This window comes from Haplochromis burtoni, unplaced genomic scaffold (genome assembly GCF_018398535.1).
Source record: "Haplochromis burtoni strain Fernald_Lab_line unplaced genomic scaffold, NCSU_Asbu1 Contig_48, whole genome shotgun sequence".
In the NCBI taxonomy this organism is placed as follows: domain Eukaryota; kingdom Metazoa; phylum Chordata; class Actinopteri; order Cichliformes; family Cichlidae; genus Haplochromis; species Haplochromis burtoni.
In genome coordinates this window covers 2,021,650-2,041,458 of record NW_024582409.1, presented here as the reverse complement: position 1 = coordinate 2,041,458, position 19,809 = coordinate 2,021,650, and the positions used below count along the sequence as shown (strand labels likewise).

The following is a 19,809-nucleotide window of genomic DNA, read 5'->3' as shown; positions in this document are numbered from 1 at the left end:
TTTTTTTTTTATAAGGCATCCATCTTTTATTGTTGTAGAAGAAAGCAATGCAAACTATAATCTCATCAACAAATGGATGAAAATGTCAATTCAGAGGACTGGTCACTTCTTTATAAATGACAGGAGACGCAGAAATAAAGTAAATATGGTGCACGGTCAATTTTATTGATGTACAGACCAATAAATAACCTTTTTTCATGAATAGCATTCAAGAAAAGAGTTTGTCACCACAGTATATAAGGAGTGCAAGGGTCATTAGCTGCTTTGTACCATTACTGTTATGCAGATCTGTCCTTCACTTTTCAGTCCATCTACAAACAAATATCATCAGCCAGCAACAAACAAGTGAAGGGAAACAGTCCACAGCGGAAGTATACAGAAAGATATTATTTTATAACAAACATAACTTTTTCCCATTACAATAAATATTTTATTTGTCTAAATCTACAAAAACATAGCTCAAATTCTAAAACTATACCTTACATACCTGGGGGTATTAACCCTGGAATTTAAAATAATTCACGTGAATACGGGCGTGTGATAACATTTAGCAACATAGTGCATGTTCACAGTTTGTGGGCTTACCTATACACTTGTTCAAAATAAGCCATTATACCTTTTTCATGTGAGATATATGATATTTTGCTAAATAAACTGCACAAGAATGAAAAGCAAAGTTAAAGACATCAACAAAAAGGTGACATCATTTCCGAATATTTATAATTCACTTAGAGAAAAAGGAAACGTTGTTAAGTACCTTTGGATGTCTGGCCACTGGTAGAAAAGCTCAAAGGCTGCGTTCAGCTGTGATAGACCGCCCAAAAGGGGAAAACAGAGAAGCGTAGCACTTTATCCGACCAAATTGTTGACATCTAAGGCCTCAGGATTTAGTAAAAATGCAGAACCCAATTCCTGATTCCAGATTTTCATCTGACTTATTTATACCCATGCCTGAGACATTTACTGCTGCTTAGTTTAGTGCTCTGCTCGTATAGTTCGAAACAGTGGTTCTCAAAGTAAAGCCAGGGGATCCACAAGGGTGAAATTATGAGCTAAAGACAGATTGTTTTCTATCATTTAAAAGGGATTGGAATCATTTGCAGCACTAAATTGGGTGCACCCCATGTTATATTTGGGCCAATAGAAACTCTGGAATGATTATGACAGATGATATCAATCTTATGTGAAACCACTTACAGTGCTGTGAGAAAGTCCCCTTTCTGATTTCTTACTCCTTATTTATTTCTTTATTTGCATATTTGTCACACTTGAATATTTCAGATCATCAAATAAAATGTTAGTGTTAGAAAAAAATAACCTGAGAAAACACAAAATTTTATTTTTAAATGATTATTTCATTTGTTAAGGGAAAAAAAAGCTCACCAAACGTACTTATCCCTGTGTGAAAAAGTAATTGTCCCCCATGTTAAATCATGAATTAACTGTGATTAACCACATATTTTGGAAAACAACACAGAGAGCCTCATTCTGACACTGTTGTGTCTCCTTTTCCAATTTAATGGCAAATCCAAGAGGGGATTCAAAGGATAAAACATGGACTAATATAAGAGATGTAATGACTGAAGTTCAGTTTAGTTGGCTACACTCAGGCCTGATTACTGTGAGACCTGCAGAATCAATAAATCCCATTAACTAGTCAACTTCGCCTGACCAGGTGAAGTTGACTACTTGACACTCATGCCACAATATAAAGAAACGGATGAGAAACCAATTCATGGTTCCATTAATTACAATGAGTCATCCAGATCCTAAAACAGCAAAGGAGCCTCAGACCATGACACTACCACCACCATGCTTGACCGTGGGGATAATTTTGTTTTTATGAAATGCTGTGTTAGTTTTATGTCAATATGTAACACAACAAAAAACCAAGCAATGAACAAATAAAATGGTTTTTTGTTGTGTTACATATTGACATAAAACTAACACAGCATTTCATAAAAACAAAATTATCCCCACGGTCAAGCATGGTGGTGGTAGTGTCATGGTCTGAGGCTCCTTTGCTGTTTTAGGATCTGGATGACTCATTGTAATTAATGGAACCATGAATTCTGTACCAGAATATCCTAAAGGAGAATGCCCAGCCATCATTTTCAGCAGGTTATGCAGCAGAACAATGATTTGAAACACACCAGCATGTCTAAAATCTGAATGGCTCAAATAATTATCTCAAACTCTTGACTGTAGTTCTTACTGCCAAGGCTGGAACAACCAGTCATCAGGTTTTGGCTATCATCGCAAAGTTTTGAGTAGCTATTTTTCCTTAATAAATGAAATCAGCATTTGAAAAATACATTGTGTATTTATTCATATTGTCTTTGTCTAATTATAAAATTGATCTGAAACATGTAAGTGTGACAACTGTGTAAAAAAAGGACGGGGTGCTGTTTAGCTTGGCTTGTTAGCAATCTAAGTAGCAGACAAGCATTAAGAAACTGAGTTATTCAACATCATCCAGCGATTCTACCACATCAGCTAATGTGGTGTTACGATTGTTAAGGGCTTCTTGAAACATATTTTTTAGAGGTCCCTGGCCCCAAAAGTTATGTAATGCTATGTGAGAGCTATGTTTTGTATAAATAGGGTGGAAGTTCTATGACAGAAGTCCATTATAAAACAGTCCTATGCTACCTCGGTAAGAAAATTTGCAAAACGTCTTGAGGGCTTGACAGAGCTACCTTAGAGTTACGGATTCATGGAATGTTCCTCTGTTTCTTGGTTGTAGACCTCAAGGCTGAATCAATTCAAAATCATTTTGGTCCATCTTCTCCAGCATGTTAGTGAGTCTTGAGCTAAGACCTTTTCTCTATAATCTTCAGAAAATATTTTGCAGCAGTACAAGAACAAATAAAGCATCTGTGTCTGAACAACTGTTCACATTATCAAATCATGAACATTACTGTACGATTCATAACTATTGTACGTTATCCCTGAAAGAACACCACCCATTACCACAATGGTGCCTCTCAATGCACAGTTTACCCTCTCATCTCCCTGTGCTTTCTAAGCATTTCTCAATCTGAGAAATGTAAAATATATGTTCTCAGCCGACGGCAAAGTCTTTACTTTTTATGGATGTCCTCATGCCGGATGATCTTGTAGGTAACCCAGTAGAAGACATTGAAGATGAGGAAAGCCAGAGGAAAAGCAGCCCGTGAGATCGTGTCGATCCTCTTGGCTCTGTCCACAAACTTTTTCCTCATGGTGTCTATGTCCTTTGAGGCTGATTGTTGAGGGTTGGGAGCTGGAACAGCATTTTTAACAGCTGAGCCATCCTTTGTTGGCAGACATTGGCTCATGTTGTAGCCGGCAAAATTAAAGCGGCCTTCACGCAGATCGTCATCCTGAAAAGTGACATGCACATGTGGATGAGTTTGCTAGAGCTTTTTAAAAGCCTGCAGCTCAGATGTTAGGCTTTACTTTGTAATGACTGAAGGTTTTTCAACAAACCCACATGAACATGAACATTAATCATGAGATATTGCACTTTCAAATTAATTTAAAATAAACTCCCAAGATAACCTGATGCACAGTGGCGGAAAAAACATTTACAGAGATTGCTTCGGGAGATGAATCTTAATCCATCCATCCATTTATTTCCTTCTGCTTATTCAATACAGGGTCACAGGGGGGGTGAATCTTAATTCAGACAAACAGCAATAAAGGTGCATGTGTTCAGCGCCCCTGACAAGTTTCTATGGCTATGATAGCAAATAGAGGTAGAGCTAATAGGAAGTCAGCAGTTTTGCAGGTACTGGGATAACAAAACAAGACCATTATTATTATGTTGTATTCTTTTATTCTGGAGGAACTATATCAGTTCCTCCTGGGTTGCACATGAGACTTCCTTTTTCTCCATTTAAAAGATTGTCATTCAAATCAACAGCTGAAAGATGGTAATTGCCACATACTTGTAGTTAGAAAATGTGCTTTTTGTGATGTAAAACTAAACTGACTCACACTGACAATTCATCCAGCTCTTTGGACAAAATTTGGTAGAAATCCATCCATCACATCTGAAATCACAAAGGCCAGTATCACGGTGGCCACAGTCAACAGTATGATGACCTACATAGACTCTGAAATATCATTTCTCCTTTCCTTTTGAAATTTTTTCCCTTTTTGTCATGCAGTCCAAATAAAACCAGTGTTTTATTGACTGACTTTATATGACCTCATGCTTCCTGCCTGCCGATCACCATGAGTGTTAAATCCCTGGAGTTTGGCTGATTTTATTCTGGGACTATTTTTCCAACTGAGCCTACTGCCTGCCCCCTTTCTCATGGACAGTCTGCCTGTGTATGACCCCTGCTCTGCCCATTAAAACAAGATTTATAGACTTTTATCCAGAGCTCTGTCCGATTCCTGCATTGGAGTCTGCCCTTGGTTCGAGCACATTATAGTTAGGCTGCATCTTTCTGGACTCATGAGCTTTATACCAAATTCTAAAGTAATTCACTTGGTAAATTTTGAAATATGAGTGAAAATTTTGACTTTTGGCATCTTAAACAAAAAAAAGGGCGTGAGACTTTACATACCTGATCTACTGTGATTCATGCTCTGAGCCATACAAATGTTTTACAAAATTTAAAGCAATCCATCCAATAGTTAATGAGAAATTTTGTTTCAGACCAAAGAGGTATTATTGATGCTCATCCTCAGAGACACACTACTTCTTCTTCATCTTCTTGTTCTTGTTCTGGTTTCTTCCTTTAGGGGTTGCCACAGCAGATCATCCGCCTTCATCTCACCATATCACTGGCACCTCTCACACCAGCCCTCTGCATGTCCCCTTTCACTACATCCATCAGTCTTCCCTGTAGTCATCATTTTTTCCTCCTGCCTGACAGCCCCATATTCAACACCTTTTGCCCAATATATCCACTATCCCTCCTCTGCCCACGTCCAAACCATCTTAGCTATGATAATCAGCATGTTTGATTTGGCAAAGGTTTTACATCGGATGCCTTTCCTAACACAACCCTTCCTATTTATCCCATCTTGGGAACGGCACTAGGAGTTCAATGGCTTGTGGGCCCCACCTGTCACTGGGTTCCCAGAGACAAGCTGCTAATGTGGCTAAAAAGTTTGAAGAGCAACCATGTGAAGACTTCGAAAGCCTACCTTGTGATTCCTTCTTTGTCTTCGCCTCAGGCGAAGGAACTCTTTCTGTTGCCTGGAGACAAAATTAACCCCAGCATATTCGAGCAATGCAGCAAATACAAAGAGCAGACACACAGCCATCCAGATATCAATGGCTTTCACATAGGAGACCTGGGAGAGAAAACAGATGTTTTTTGTTAGATTCTTCAAGCTGACAGCATTGGCTAACAGTTAAAATAAAGTGTGAATGTAGCCTTTAGCTGAGAACGCTATTTAATTTTTGTATTTCTCTTTTATTAATATTAAACTTGAGTCCTATGTGTTGTTGTCTATCAGTTGTTCCACAGCCACTTTCTGTGTTTTTCCTTTTATTTTGCTCCTTCAGTTAATTGTGACCTCTAAATAGCTGTAATTACAGATAATGTTTGCTAACAAGTGTGTCAGAGCTGCCAGCAGTGTCAGTGATTGCGTGGCTTTAACAGTAGCAAATAATTAATGTCTCAACCGCTAAAAGAAAGAGAACTGTGGCATTACTTTGTACCTGTAGTTCCCTGACTTTGATCTGGTTCTTTTAAGAAAGTGAAGATGAGGCTGAAACCTTTTTCTGCTCATCAGTGTGACCCCATCCTTTCATGACAGCTGATTAGCATGTGGAGAAACATCTCTGGTTCTAGAGGGCACTTAAGGCATATTGAATTGTTGTCGGTGCACTGAGGCTGTCAAAGGCTTGCCTTTAAATATTCATCAGCATACGTGTCTTTCATATGAGAATCTCTGACGAGGCTGAGGCCTTTTAGTGCTCATGTGCAGACTGATGTGTGACTGATCATCATCTGACTCGTGTTGTTTCTGCAGTACCTTTAACACTTGATCCAATTTTTTTTGTTACGCCTCGAAATGACCACAGTTTATGAAAAAAATGTTACATATTGTGAACTGTATCAGGCCCAGCTGTGCTTCTACAAAAACACAAAAATAGAGTATCTTATTCTCTGATGTATTACAGTGGCTTTCACAACAGCTCTGAGCTGTAGTTTAAACAGTCCACTGTGGAGAATGCTTTGATTTGCTTTGTTTGTTCTCTCAATTGGTTCAGTGTTTATTTTTGAGTTATAAATCCATCCTCTGTGTGAAATGTTGATGCCTGAGTCTCACACTAAAGGAGCAGCACCCATTTTCAGCTCATTGCACTGACTGCCTAAAGAAGAAATAGTAAAATCTGTTTGATCCACTGGTTGCTTTTGTTTCAAGGTACAGCTGGGATTCTAGGTGCCTACAGCTACATTAAAACTGCAGGGACCTACTATCTTTTTAATAAACTATGAATGCTTTCTAGCAGTGTCAGACAGAATTTATTCAAATGCCAATTATAGTTATGGTTATAAAATCTATTTTTTCCTTGATTGCATTAATTCAAATGATAAATATTTATGACAACCACTCAAACAATATAATTACATAATGGATGTAAACGTACAAAAAATGTAAAAACTCAGAAGTGGATTTATGTACCAGCGATCAGTCTTAAATAACAACATTTGATATTTAATATTTAAACTGCTATTTGACTTCATACTGACTGCATTGTCCATCCTCCGCTCTCCTAGCTGAGCGGCTGAAACCTGGCTGAGTCAGAGGGAGGGTCTCGAGTCTATCACAGGGCTCACCCAGAGAGACATACATCCAATTAACTTAACAAGCATGTCTTTGGACTGTGGGAAAAAGTCGGAGCACCTGGAGACAATCTTGCCAGCAGACATATCTTTTTTAACTTGCATATCCATAACAAACTTTCACTTTTAAAAGAAATATTAATCTTTTAGGTTACTTCCTGTGTGCTCTCCGTTCTTGCTTTAGAAAATTTACCCTGTGATATGACATGAAACACTTTGGCTAATCACAAGTCTTTTCAGACCAGATCAGGTGAGTTGTACAAATTACTATAAACAGCAAAGACATATGTGGGAACATGGTTCAACGTGAGACGCGAATGAGAAATATCTAACAAAACCTAGGACTCAAGCTTCATATGTTTTTGCCACATACAAGGCTTGTGCTTATCTGCTGGAGGAAAACAAACAAAGGTTTTACCTTTGGAAGAGAAGCCCTGGACCCAGAGCTTTGGGTGGTCATGGTAAGCACAGTGGTGATTCCCAGCGCCACTCTGGCTGGAGCAGCATCCATATTAATCCAAAAAGACACCCATGAGAGGATGACAATGAGGAGAGAAGGAATGTACATCTGGATCAGGTAGTAGCCCATTTGGCGCTCCAGGTGGAATTTAACTTCAATACAGGTAAACTTCCCTGTTCATCAACAAGAAAACATATTTAAAAATGCAATTCAGCCATCAACCTGGGAGAAATGTCAGCTGTTTGAAACATAGACATAAATGCTGACCGGTGTTGTAGTGTTTGGTACAGTAGCCCAACTCCTTCTCATCCCTCATGATAAACTGAGGCAGAGTGAGTCCCTCCGACACCTGTACTGCACCGTTCTCCAGCCACTCAAACACCAAGTCATTCATGGTGTATCCAACTAGAGCCAGAGAAGAACGGGTGAATTTAGTAAGTAGATTCTCATTTTAGAAAGTGTAGCAAAAATCTGGAATATAAAAAGATCAGCACTTACAACTTTCCAGTTGCATCGTACAAGTTTGGACGTCCATTGGAAAGTTCTTCAGATCCATCGGGCACGATAGAATGAGAGTCAACCTGTAACATGACACAAGGTCACAATGTAAAATGCAACAAACAACAGTGTTATTTGATGTCAAAAGAAGGCTTATTAACACTCAAACTAGCAGCTCGACATGCGTATTGAAAAAAATCTTGAAAAATTAGATTACAGTTGGTACTTTTTTTTAGTTGTATCAGGTATTGGCTGCTCTTTCTCCTGTGTCATAACCTCCAACATATCATGTAGGATACCCTTCAGCAGGTTCCTATTACACTTTCATTACTGCAACTTATTGTTTCTGTGATGCATTGTGGTCCACAGTCTGCTCACTCTGTCATTTCTCTCATGAATGGAGACTGCAGCTAACCACCTTTCATTTTTCTTCTTGGCCCGCGATACCTTAACACCTGAGCACCACTCAGAGTTGAGCCGCTTTCTAAATGGACTCAGAATTGATCTGCTTTATATCGCATCGCTGCAGAGAAAATTGGATGTTGCATGTGGCTTTTGTATTGTAATAAAATGCAACACATTTTACAAGGTTTTTTTTTCCTTTTTGGCCTGTACTTGTGGTGGTATGGACCCTAAGTTTTCAAACATCTTTTCATATTTAATAGAAGACCAGCATGGAGAAAAATACCCCCTTCCTTCTCAGCTCTAAGTTTGGGCTTTACTTTAGATTTTCACCAGCGCCCCTGAGATTTACTTGTCCTCTTGCAGTCGTATTGCACATGGGAATGTGCTGCGGTTCAGAAAATTATACAGTTTCAAAGAAATGATCACAGTCAGATAAAAATCTGTTTCAAATTGCATGCTGCAGATTGACAGTCTTTGATGTTTAAGAGAAAGTGTAAGAAAGGCAGTAAGTGAACATGTCCTGCGGTAATCTGAGCATTCAGCAGAGATTTCTGCTTCAGCTACACTAATATCAAACTGTGTAAAAGGCAAGTTATTATTGCCGCTTCCTAATCTACCAGTTATTTTTCTCATTTTGTCCCTTTGGTGGTGAAAAAATGTCCAGAAACTTTTTTGTCCCAATATCAAAAAAATAATAATTATTAAAACATTTTCAAATAATAATGCTCTAGTGAAGTTCTTCAGCCTTTTAAAATTGTCTTTAAAAACCTGTGAAGTACTACACCTGATGCTGTAGAGGACAGTCCCATCCTTGAAGATCCTCAGCAGCTTGTTGTCTGTGGTGACATCATGGAAGTTGGCTCCTTTCTCGTTGGCGAAGAAGAGGTCAGGCTTCCATATGGAGTCCAGCATAGATGGGTCCAGGTCAAGGGAGGAATCTGGGTATTTACTGTACGCCAGCCGAGGGTCATTCCACTTCTGCCGCAGGAAGATGTTCACTCTGTAATCCTGCGGAGATGACAGGCGGCTTTGCATATTTTGCAGCGCAGCGATTCGGGTTATGAGAATGCATGCTGATGGAGGAATGTCAATCACTGGTATCAGTTTTTAATATTACATAACCTTCTTTTTGACAAGGTAAATACAGGAAATTTTGTATTTATTTTCTAATACACAAATCATAAATGAAATGCATCTTTAGACCAGACAGTAATGAATGTTTTTGGTGCTTCCAGTGTGTTTTGATGATCATTTTTTAAAACTTTTATTGCAATGCAGAAGGATCGAAAGCAATCCTGTAACATCAGTAATAATCCATGAAAAGTAATAAAAGGAAAATGAGTGACAAATGTGCAAAATTTATATCATTCAGCAATACCATCAAAATTAATCTTAATTATCATACATTTGTTCTCATGGCAACTTTCATGACTACGTATTGTTGCAAGCTGCATTCACAAGCCACTGACCTCACCATAACCTTTCTTATTCAAAATTATGCAAGAGAAGCTAAATGAGGTGTTTATCAGATGCAGAGCCTGAAGAGGAGGCATCTGACAGCACAGTTAGCAGTAGACTGAGTGTCACACAGCTCAATGTAATTGATATGTCACGATGATGAGAAGCCCTTATGTTGCTTGACATTTTATCAGCATATTGGCGGTTCCAAATATCTGCATGCCCGTCTTAATACTGTGTAATTTCCTGGCAACCGTACATGTTCCACCTCCTGCGCAAATTATCATTTTCCATTTATGATCTAAGTAGTTATTATCACTCATTACGATTTGATCCTGATTAGTTTCAGTGCAACCCTGCAGGTTTTATATTTTTACCCTTCAGGGGCTGGATGCCTTCACGCCTCATGCATTGCACATCAGTTTGTTTGAAAGCCCCAGCCCCCCACTGTTAATTATTGGCTCTGCTTAAGTGACTTGTCAGGATTTGTTGTATGAAATAGTAAAACCAGACTCATGGGAGCAGAAACCAATATTTGACTGGATAGCCCGCCAATAAACTTTTTGATGGCAAAGAACTAAATCTTATTTAATGAATAGGAAGACATGGCATGGAAGGATGTTTTAAAAAAGGTCAGCAAGGCTAAGTAAAAACAGGATGATTCAGTCGTATCTCCATAGGAGAGGTCAGGGCTTTAAAACATGTCCAAATACAACGCTCAACTCACCATTGTAGTTTCTGCTATAGAACCAAAGCTGTTGATAAATATGTTGCAGGTAACATTAACTGGTGGACCTGCAGGTTGAGGAATAGATAACATATTGACACATTGTACAGGACAAAAATCAACCAAATACCAGAGGAACTCACCATAGTTGTCTCTGTGACAGAGCCGAAACTGTTGATAAAAATATTGCATGTAACGTTTACAGGGGGACCTGTGAAATGGAATGACAATGAAATGACAGGAAAAAGCCTTAAACCATACGTATTATAAAGGATGACTGGGTTTCAGGTGGGGAAGATATTTTGACAGGAAAACGGAAAATATGCATTCACAGAACAAGCGGTGTTTTGAACTTTTGTTTTTGAGGGAGCTTCGGGGCAGGAAAAATCTATTAATTAGTAAAGGCACCACTGTGTCAGCTTAATGTTATAATGATGCAGTGATGTCTTGTAGGGTAATGTAGGCAATCTTTCAAGGTTGTCGTGCTGTAAACACATTTTTCTTGTGTTTACACAACACAAGGGGAGACATGCACATGCAGATAGGAGCATGCACACAAACACAAAAGTACCTTTGGCTGGATAATCAATTAGAAATCCCCACAAAATGTAATGTTAAGTACTCTATTAACTAAGAGTTGTTTCAGTATAAACAAAATCGCAAAATAACTGGTTTTGGCTTCAGAAATGTGATTATTTTATGTGACGAATTTTGATTTGGATGATGAAGCTGGGATTGTCACTGACATTCCCTTTCTTTTTACTAAACAATTAATTTCTAATCAACTGGGAAAGTCATCTAGAGCATTTTTTTAAAGTGAAAACACTCTCTGGCTGCAGTTCTACAACAATCTTTTCTTCTTTGTATCAAATCTGAGCAGTTTCTCTCCAACACTGTGAGTAAGAAGTGCCCGGCATGCTTTGATGAATAGTGTCATCTTTTTCTGTATAGAAGAGGCTGAGCTGAAATCTCTTTGCGAGGCTTGGCAGGTTATGTGCCATTTAAAGTCAAAGCAAATCTTTTTTCGCTCTCTCTCTCTCTTTTTCTCTCTGATAAGTGGAGCTGTAAGCCCTTCCTAGTGCCCTTCCCCTGTGTTTTCTTCATCAATATTGCATGGAGCTTGGTATTAATATTTGCCTCAGTTTGTCGTTAGCTTGCTACATTTAACAGTGGAAGCAGAAAAATATGGCAGTACCTGCTGCTGACGACAAAACTCACGCAAAGGAAATCTAGGGCAACCTTCAGAAAATGAGTTCAACACTCTTCAAAGTGTGACTAGCAGGTTCAGAAGCAAAATCATCTATTTACGATGAAGTGAGCTCATGCAAATGTTGGGGGGGAGGGTTCTTGCCAGAAAATGTATGCGTGTGCATTCAGAACTCTGTGTGTGTGTGTGTGTGTGTGTGTGTGTGTGTGTGTGTGTGTGTGTGTGTGTGATCAGAATAAAGAATAACTGGAAACATAAAATCAGGCTTTTTTTCTTTTTGAAGGCTAGAAGTGATGCATCATCCCTCGGCAAAAAAAAGAAAAAAAAATGCCAGCTGGTATTAAGCAGGCTATCTTCCTCTTATCTTGAGTCCATCTCAGCAATAAACATTTTTTTCCCTTTGCCTCAAATGGGAAGGAAAGATCTGGGCCATGTGTCTCTGAGTCTGATTAGCTCCTGTGCTGTACTGTCTGACTGCTTCAGCTACCCAACAAGTCCCTGTCCACCTGACCCAGCCTGGAGTGGGCCTGAACGCCGCTGGGCTAGCATCTTCTCACTCAGCTCTGTTCCAGTGCTGTGATGCTGTGTCTGTCCTCAGCATCACAGCAGCAACAACAACAGAGGAAGTCAGTAGCCTGCAGCCTTGCCACGGGGGCACCATCCATCATTTGGCCTGTCATGGTGGCATCCTTGTCTACTGCAAGAACCAATTTGTTTCTTTGTGACGGAGATATTTACAAGCATCCTTTTTAAATGATGTTATCCTGATGGGGATTCTGCTTTACACATTTTCAGGAAATGAAAACATGCACGCAATGTTATAATGAGGAATTAATTTGTGGTTTCATTCAAGCCGGAACAATCATGTTACTGATGACTGAAGTGATTGTGTGTTCTGAGTCATTTTAGTGAATCATATAAGTAAAGATGCCCAACTTGCTGTGTTTCTAGAAATTTGTGGGGCGTGTGGAGATTATGTTAAAACATAAAGATCGTGACAAACAAACCTTTAAAATTCGGTCTTATTCGCGCATCATACCCAGACGTGCGACCCATGAGTGAGTCCAGAAAGTCTGATGGAGACAGGTTGGAGGATGATCTGGAATCGTGCTCCTTGGCGTCCACAACTCTGGAACGCACACATGGTGAGAAAAATCACTGGATCACACAAGTCAGAGCTCAGAATCGGGAGTTAAACCTTATCTTTCCCCTAGCAGCTGCCTCGCAGTGGTGGGCACGCAGAGCGAAACCAGAAAAAATGCGTTAATTGGCACAAACGTATCGGATGGGATTTCGACGTCGTGGGCTTCTCCTCTAAGAAAGGATTATTCTGTCGATAAAGATTCACGCACAGATACCACACCACGCTGTAGCCATGTTTTAACGCAATGTTGAGTTGCCAGAGGGGAAGGGAAAATACCATCACACGCGTAAACGTCTCTGTCACCATTTAAGTACAAACCAAATTTCCCAATACGAATATTATTTGTATTAATAATATTTTAGTTAGAGAATAATCTCGACAAAACAATCGATGATTAAAATCTTAATCAAGAAAGAGTTTTGAAAATAAAAGCACATCATATTCAATTACCAACTTTGTTCAGAAATTTCTTCACTGTCGCTGCTTTCATGTCGTTTCCCTAACATCGAAAACTTCTAACATCTAAATTTCCAAACTTTACTTGGAAGAGACAAAGTGTTTCACGGATATTGAATCAAATGTGTTTGATAAATAGAGTCGCCTACCTGAAGTTGTTTGTCTCCATCACATATATGAATAAAGCTGCTAAAACCTTAATAAGGGAGCGATTCATTCCTGGTGGTTTCCCCATGTGCTCACTTTTCTATTTCTTCCATATGTTTACATTAGTCAAACACATAATCCAGATAGGGACCCCGCTTTTTTCCGGACTAAGTCGTGGGCGTTTGGGTCTTCTTTTGTCACAGGAATATACAGGAGACATTCCTCAACGCGGTTTCATGAAACTCCCGAAAACAGATTTGTCGAAGCGTAGGTGTGAAGAGACATCAGTCCAGTGGCCAGACGTAGAGAAGCTGAAACTCCAAGACGCATCAGCTGGAAGCTCTGCTTCGGTGGCGCTCGCTGAGATGTAAGAGCGGGCTTTGAGAAGAACAGCCCGTTGGCTTGCGTTGTTACTCATGAAGTGAGATCTTTCTCAGGTGGGGGGAACGTCAAGGAATGAGAGAGGAACGCCTTTTTCTCATTTCAGCACTTGGACAGCTCCCGGTTGAGTTACGCGCAAGCGCAAGGCTTAAAAGTGGCGGACGTGAGTTGGTTTTCAATAAGTCAAATAAACGAGGAAGGTAATCACTTGAAAGACACTCAGACATTGTCTTCATTGTCTTTAAATGACGACGCTTTTAAATGATAGCATTTACCTCACGAGATCGGCTTAATGGGGGAACTCTGGGAGCGCGCAGCTGCGCGTAAGAATCAACTGGTTTTAGAACATTTCTTGTGTTTTCTAGAGATGATGCACGGCGTTTAAGCTGAACGGTGGTGTGGGCTTCTAGTTAAATCGACATCTACTTAGGATCTGATTTATTACAAAGCAGATCTATTCTTCAGGGCTGTTATTATCGTATTACATATTGTGGGTGTATAACATAAAACTGACTGTGTGACTCTCACTCCGTTCCTGTCTATATATTTGCAGTGTTGTTGTTGGTTTTTTTTGTTCCCACCCAAATGTGTTTAGAGCAACCTACAGATATCAAGAGTGTAAACAAAGGAGGACGCACCAGCGAGATGCTGCTGGGAGAGTATTTGGTACCCCGGTTGCCCTGGAAACAGATTTCCAAGGCACATCATTGGAAATGCTGAAAGGTTGGCCTCCCAGAGCGAGACCGAAGAGAAGCTGACTGACAAACACAGACGGAGACAGCAGGAAATAAAGGCTACTACAGGGTGGCTGTAGCCTGAGGGTGGAGGAACTGAGGTTTAGAAGGCCGCCACACAGATTTGGGTGATAACTGTTCAATATATATGTATATAAGCTGCTGGTGGTGATGCAGAGAGTGGATAGGGACCTGGCAGTTTGAGGATGTGAGTGGGCTGTGAGGCTTTATGGACCACAGGCATGAATGACTCATTCCACATGAACGCACAGGCATGTGGTGAGGAGGAAGCAGCTAAACTTAGTGAGAAAAGAAAATATTTCATTCACTTCAAGCCAAGTGCAGGACTCCTGTTGTAGGATTACTGCCAGCACATCACACGCTTATTGCACTTTAGCCCGACACTTGGCTACTAACCAGTTAACAGATCATCTTAGCCCTTCTCAGGTCAAGCCGTCACCTCCCTCACCCCACCGCCAACCCCTTTAATGCTGTCATAAAAGTGTCACTTTGTATCTTATGCTCAGGAAGGCATGGCTTGCCATAGTCTGCAGATTTAACATTGATGTATCAACAGAGGTCTTGCGCATGGCTTGTTCTGAAGTATTATAAATACTGAATGATTGCATGAATTATTGAACAACTGGCACATGTACTGTTTTTCATAAATACTTTCAAGTTAAAAACAAAAACAAAAAAACAAAGTTTGTCTTGTCTTGTGTCAACCATTTATGTGGATAACTCCACTTGTGAGCATGTCTGGTTCAAGGCAATAACACCTATAAAACCCGGTATTTTCTCTAATGAATACATTTCTCTCTGGTAAGAGCCAAAATCGTCTTTGCACTCACGCCCTTTATTTCCCATCTTTGAGACAGGTGCACTTGGCATGTCTGTGTAATGACACCAAACCAGAGCTTCAATTGGCCATTAGTTTCCATAAGGAAAGACTTCAGCCCAGGTGGGTCACATAATTAAAGGAGAACAAGTCAGATCTGCTTGTCACTGAGGCGAGAGAGTGTGTGTGTGAGACAGAGAGAGATCTGGGCCTCTCTCTGTGAATAAAACAGGACAATCCTTTAGACAAGAAATGCCTGTCGGTCTCATTTATCCAGCAGTTTTCACATAGCTATTAAAAATTACAGGCTCGGGACAGGCGCTATTTTAAAGCTTCCCACCCACAACAACAAAGACTGGTTGCTGCTGCCTGTTATTCTTTGGGGAATTAGAGGTTTTACATCATCAGCTTTATTGTGATGTCCATAAGGATTTGCTGCACAATTTATAACTATGAAATTAAACGAAGGGGCTTCAACTTTATAATCTCTCTCCTATAGAACTGCAGCCAAAACTAATGCATGTTTACTTGTTTACATTTATTATTGTCCATACAACTATTTATTTAGGAAGAACAAGTTCTGTGTTGTCTGGGTAGGTGGTCATTATTGATCCTGCGGAGTTGTAGACTGACTGGAGAGCTCACCTGGAAACAACAAGCAGACTTTACACCACCCTGATGCTCATGTGCACTGGACTGAAGACAAGTGGGAGCTTCGGAGTATCCATTGCCTCATCGATTCTTTGTATCTTTATCCCACTTAATGACTTTTCTGCTCTATAATTCAACTCATGGAGCTGATCTTGGGGCCTAGCAGGGATACGGAGAGGTAACTTGTGGCTGGAGCTATTTTAGAGAGACAACATGCCGGAGGAAGAATGCAAAGGATTTAATGAGGGGATTCTTGAAGACAAGCAAGGATTTGAGAATTCTCTAGTGCCAAAACACCCAACACAATTATCATAAGCTCTCTCTCACAGCGAAATGAAGCTATTTTGAGGTTCCTACATTCCACACAAGAGAATGATAAAGTCATTTAGATTATACAGTGCAAACAGTTTGTCTGCAACGCAGTCACATGAAACAATGTTTACTCTTCTCTAGGTATTACAGCTATGGATTCATATGAACCCCAAGCCAATAAAAAGCCTAAATTCTAATAAGGATGCACCTCCTTATAGGGTGTGTTATCCCTCAAGCTGAGTGAAGAGAGCAGTGGTGGTCTTCACTAAGACTCATCTGTCAATCACAGCGTTGCTTCATCAGTAGGAGCACACTGACAGCCAGAGAGCCTTTCTCCATCACTGAGCACTGAAGACCCACTGATCCACAGTCTAGACCCCCATCCATCCTCCACAGTCACTCCATGTCTACACATTTAAAGAGATTAAAAGAAACTATAAAATGCCACAATGTTTCTACAGGATGTACGCATCTTATCGAATGCGCTGCTCAGTTTCTTAAGCAATTACTTTTTAAGCAACAGTGACTCCATCGTGTTTTACTTATATCTACATGTCGGGACATCTCCCCTGAGTTTCAGTTTCTGTGCAGTCACCCAAGCATCAAACAGCTCATCTACACGTACTTTTTTCTTGGCCAATGTCTGCTCCATGTTGACACAAACTCATAATTTATCTATTTCTGGCTTGTAGGCTTGTCTCGCCGAGAGTTGCCACACTGGTTGTGCTGCTGTCAAAATGATGCAAGAATAAATTGAAGACTGAATGCAATTTCAGTTGTTTAACTGGTTTCAATCAAATTTTCCTTTTCACTGCCTTTAAAAAAAGATATTTATGGAGAAAACCGATGAGTGCTCTACTGAGTATTCTCAGTATTCTCTCAGTGGGAAAACTTCTGTGGCAGAGATAGTGTCATTATGACATGTGCCATTTAGTGGTGTGTGTAAAGGTATACAGTTAAAAGCTCACTGGCAGAATACAAGATTTGATGTGCTCGCACAAATATTAAAATGATTAGCATGCAGCCTGTCAAATGGAAGAATGCATTAAAGATGACTTGCTTGTCACATTCAGAATCAATTTGAGCAGCATACTGTTCCGGAGAGGTTTGTCTATGATGTTTCCTGCCCCAGTCGGGAATTTTAAATTTAAATACTGCTTAATGTTGAAGAAATACAAAGAGGCAAAAGACTGCTGACAGCCCACAGTAACATTGTTTGCCATTATCAAGCATCAGTGTCTTTCTGACTGAACCAGTGTCACGTCTCGTCTCATTCTCATCATGTGTGTCTTGCTGTAAAACTACCAGAAAGGTTTACTCTGTCACAGCTAGGCCACATTTGAATTTACCTTGGAATTTTCTTTCAAAGCGGTCCCCAAATCTGACGACTGCCCAGCATGTCTTCATGCTCGAGTTCATGTCCACACTTCCCAAACCTTTCCTATATCGGTTGTTTCTTTTTCTTTATTAAGCACTAACATTTTTAGCAGATGCTTTAATGTGATTGGTTACATTATAGCTCACCCTTTACTGCTATATTTCAGATAAACACACTATTAAAGGGAATCAGAGCTTTCTTGGTAGTAATGTTAAAAATGTCCATTCTAAGGATAATCAATATCCAGGCACAAGTATGACTTTCAAAATGTGGGTTGTATTATACCCCAAAAAGATTAATAATAATATCAACATACATAACCATAAAAATAGTTATTTATTTCTGTACTTATTTAAGAAATAAGCCGGTAAACTAAACAAACCTACTCAAAAATAAGGCTCTCCTAAACAAATATTTTGTATTCTAGTGGAGAAAACATTTCAAAGGCAAAGTGGGGACAATGGCTATATCAAAGAAAAACAACAACAGAAACATAATTCTCCCCTATGCTGTTGCAGCAGATGGTTTAGTCCATTTGGGTGACCTCTGTGTTTAAACCAACTCCACCGTAGATTCAGCCTCCTCTTTTACTCAAAGCAGGAAGGACTGGAACAAACCGCAAGTAACTCAGGAAAACAGTGGGAAATAAATAATGCAGCTTCTATAAATCAATGACAAAGCCTGCTAACAATCATCAAGGTGGTCCTGACTAATCTAGGGACGGGGTTTGGTTAACAGCCAATTCCTCACACTTTTTAAAGAATTTTCCCACATGTTCCAAAACCCGAAAGCTGCTTTAAAATCCATGACAGAATATGCACACTAACAATGTATTCAAACAAACTATGGCTGATCTACTTTATAAAGGATGTAAAGATGCAGAAGAAACCTTTATGTTGAGTTCATTACATCATCCACATTTTGTAGTTTTCTTCTTTATTTAATCTCATTTGTTCTTCACTAACCGTCATATCTGGCATATAAAGCATTACACAGCCTGTTCTATTACTGTGTTAATAGTAATCTATAAAGAGCATTAAGTCCCACATGAAGCTGTCACTGCAAATGTATTTCTGTTGTTACTAAATGAAATGATAGGACAGGTAGGCTTTATTATTCCAAATTGACCTCATCTATTCTTGATAACATGCTTTGTGAATGCCTTCTAATAAATCACACTCAATAAAAGCTTTATATGGTGCACCTTCTGTTATTTAAAACTGCTCTACAGTTTATAAGTAATTTAAATGCAACGTGGTGCAGTGGTTAGCACTGTTGTTTCACAGCAAGAAGAGCCCAGGTTTGAATCCTGGCTGGAGCATTTCTGTGTGGAGTTTGCATTTTGTCCTGGCGATTGCTCTCTGGATACTCTAACTTCCTCCATCTGTCCAAAGACATGCACGCTAGGTTAACTGGTGATTCTAAATTGGCATGAATGTAAGCCTCTGCCCGATTACCGCCAGGATACACTCCAGGTCCTGAAATGGTTAAGTGGAAGATATTCACTTTGTAATCAAGTCATTAGTTAGAAATTATTAAGAGAATGTACATTAAGTGTCACAATCTATGATGTTTATTTCTAATGGAATAAAAGATGATACTAGTTTAAGTGATGGGCCTGATCTGGAAGTGTTACATAAGCCGGTGAGAGAAGATTCATAATATGGTCTGAAATTTATCAGTGCCATCTTTACCTACACTTTAATTCATTCCCAACCATTAATCACATGTGAAACATAACCCTAGAGTTACATTCTTCCAGATTCTGCTCTAAATAACAAATTAAATGTTATCTGTTCTGTTCATGGTTAAAAAAGAGTGAAAAGTGAAAATGGATCTTAGCAAGCAGAAGTTTGATGGAATCAGAAGAAATATAAAAGGGAAAAGACAAATTTTAAGAAAAAAAATGAAATCATAAAGCTTTGCAGAAAGTCGGCTTCTCTCCAGTTTTTCAGAAAAAAGGAAAAAAAAATACTTTAAACTTGATGAATGCAAAGTTATTTCCTCTAAACCCATTGCCATGGGAACAGTGCTCCAACTGTCTCTTCTATCTACAACACATGACTATTGTCTTCTTCAAAAGCAATCTTACAGCATTCACAGTGTTTGTGCGTGCATGTGGGGGAAACCGCTACAGTGATGTTTTAGAGAAAATTAGATTCAAATGATTACGAGGATAAAAGTCGTTTGTTGGATTTTCTTCATATATATATATA

General features: G+C 39.4%; 2 protein-coding genes across 5 annotated transcripts in view; one reads left to right on the top strand and one right to left on the bottom strand.

Annotated features, from left to right (window-relative positions):
• Positions 1-5,151, top strand: part of fancb (FA complementation group B) — a 19,486-nt gene extending 14,335 nt beyond the window's left edge. Inside the window, exon 9 of the mRNA XM_005921363.3 lies at positions 4,738-5,151. Within this exon, the coding sequence (XP_005921425.1) occupies positions 4,738-4,844 (107 nt within the window). The 3' untranslated portion in view covers positions 4,845-5,151. The remainder of the gene's footprint in view (positions 1-4,737) is intronic.
• Positions 2,030-13,715, bottom strand: glra2 (glycine receptor, alpha 2). 4 transcript variants are annotated; one of them, XM_005921359.2, is made up of 9 exons: positions 13,302-13,715; positions 12,560-12,681; positions 10,489-10,556; positions 8,945-9,168; positions 7,756-7,838; positions 7,525-7,662; positions 7,216-7,430; positions 5,146-5,295; positions 2,030-3,365 (listed from the first exon to the last, which is right to left on the bottom strand). In XM_005921359.2, the coding sequence occupies exons 1-9, from the start codon at positions 13,385-13,387 to the stop codon at positions 3,084-3,086; spliced, it is 1,368 nt and encodes a 455-aa protein (XP_005921421.1). In that variant the 5' UTR covers positions 13,388-13,715; the 3' UTR covers positions 2,030-3,083. The 4 variants fall into 4 exon arrangements, with proteins under 4 accessions (XP_005921421.1, XP_005921420.1, XP_042076360.1 ...); XM_005921358.3 differs by lacking the exon at positions 10,489-10,556 and adding an exon at positions 10,346-10,413; XM_042220426.1 differs by lacking the exon at positions 13,302-13,715 and adding an exon at positions 10,346-10,413 and having other exon boundaries at positions 12,560-12,645.
• Between the last annotated feature and the right edge of the window lie 6,094 nt (positions 13,716-19,809).

What these genes read in the sequence shown, in the direction of transcription:
- glra2 (XM_005921359.2), bottom strand. Translation starts at nt 13,387, where the DNA reads ATGGGGAAACCACCAGGAATGAATCGCTCCCTTATTAAGGTTTTAGCA. An exon ending in ATGGAGACAAACAACTTCAG is followed by an intron (nt 12,682 to 13,301) that starts GTAGGCGACTCT and finishes TGTGCGTTCCAG; the next exon opens with AGTTGTGGACGCCAAGGAGC. An exon ending in TACCAAACACTACAACACCG is followed by an intron (nt 7,431 to 7,524) that starts GTCAGCATTTAT and finishes GTTGATGAACAG; the next exon opens with GGAAGTTTACCTGTATTGAA.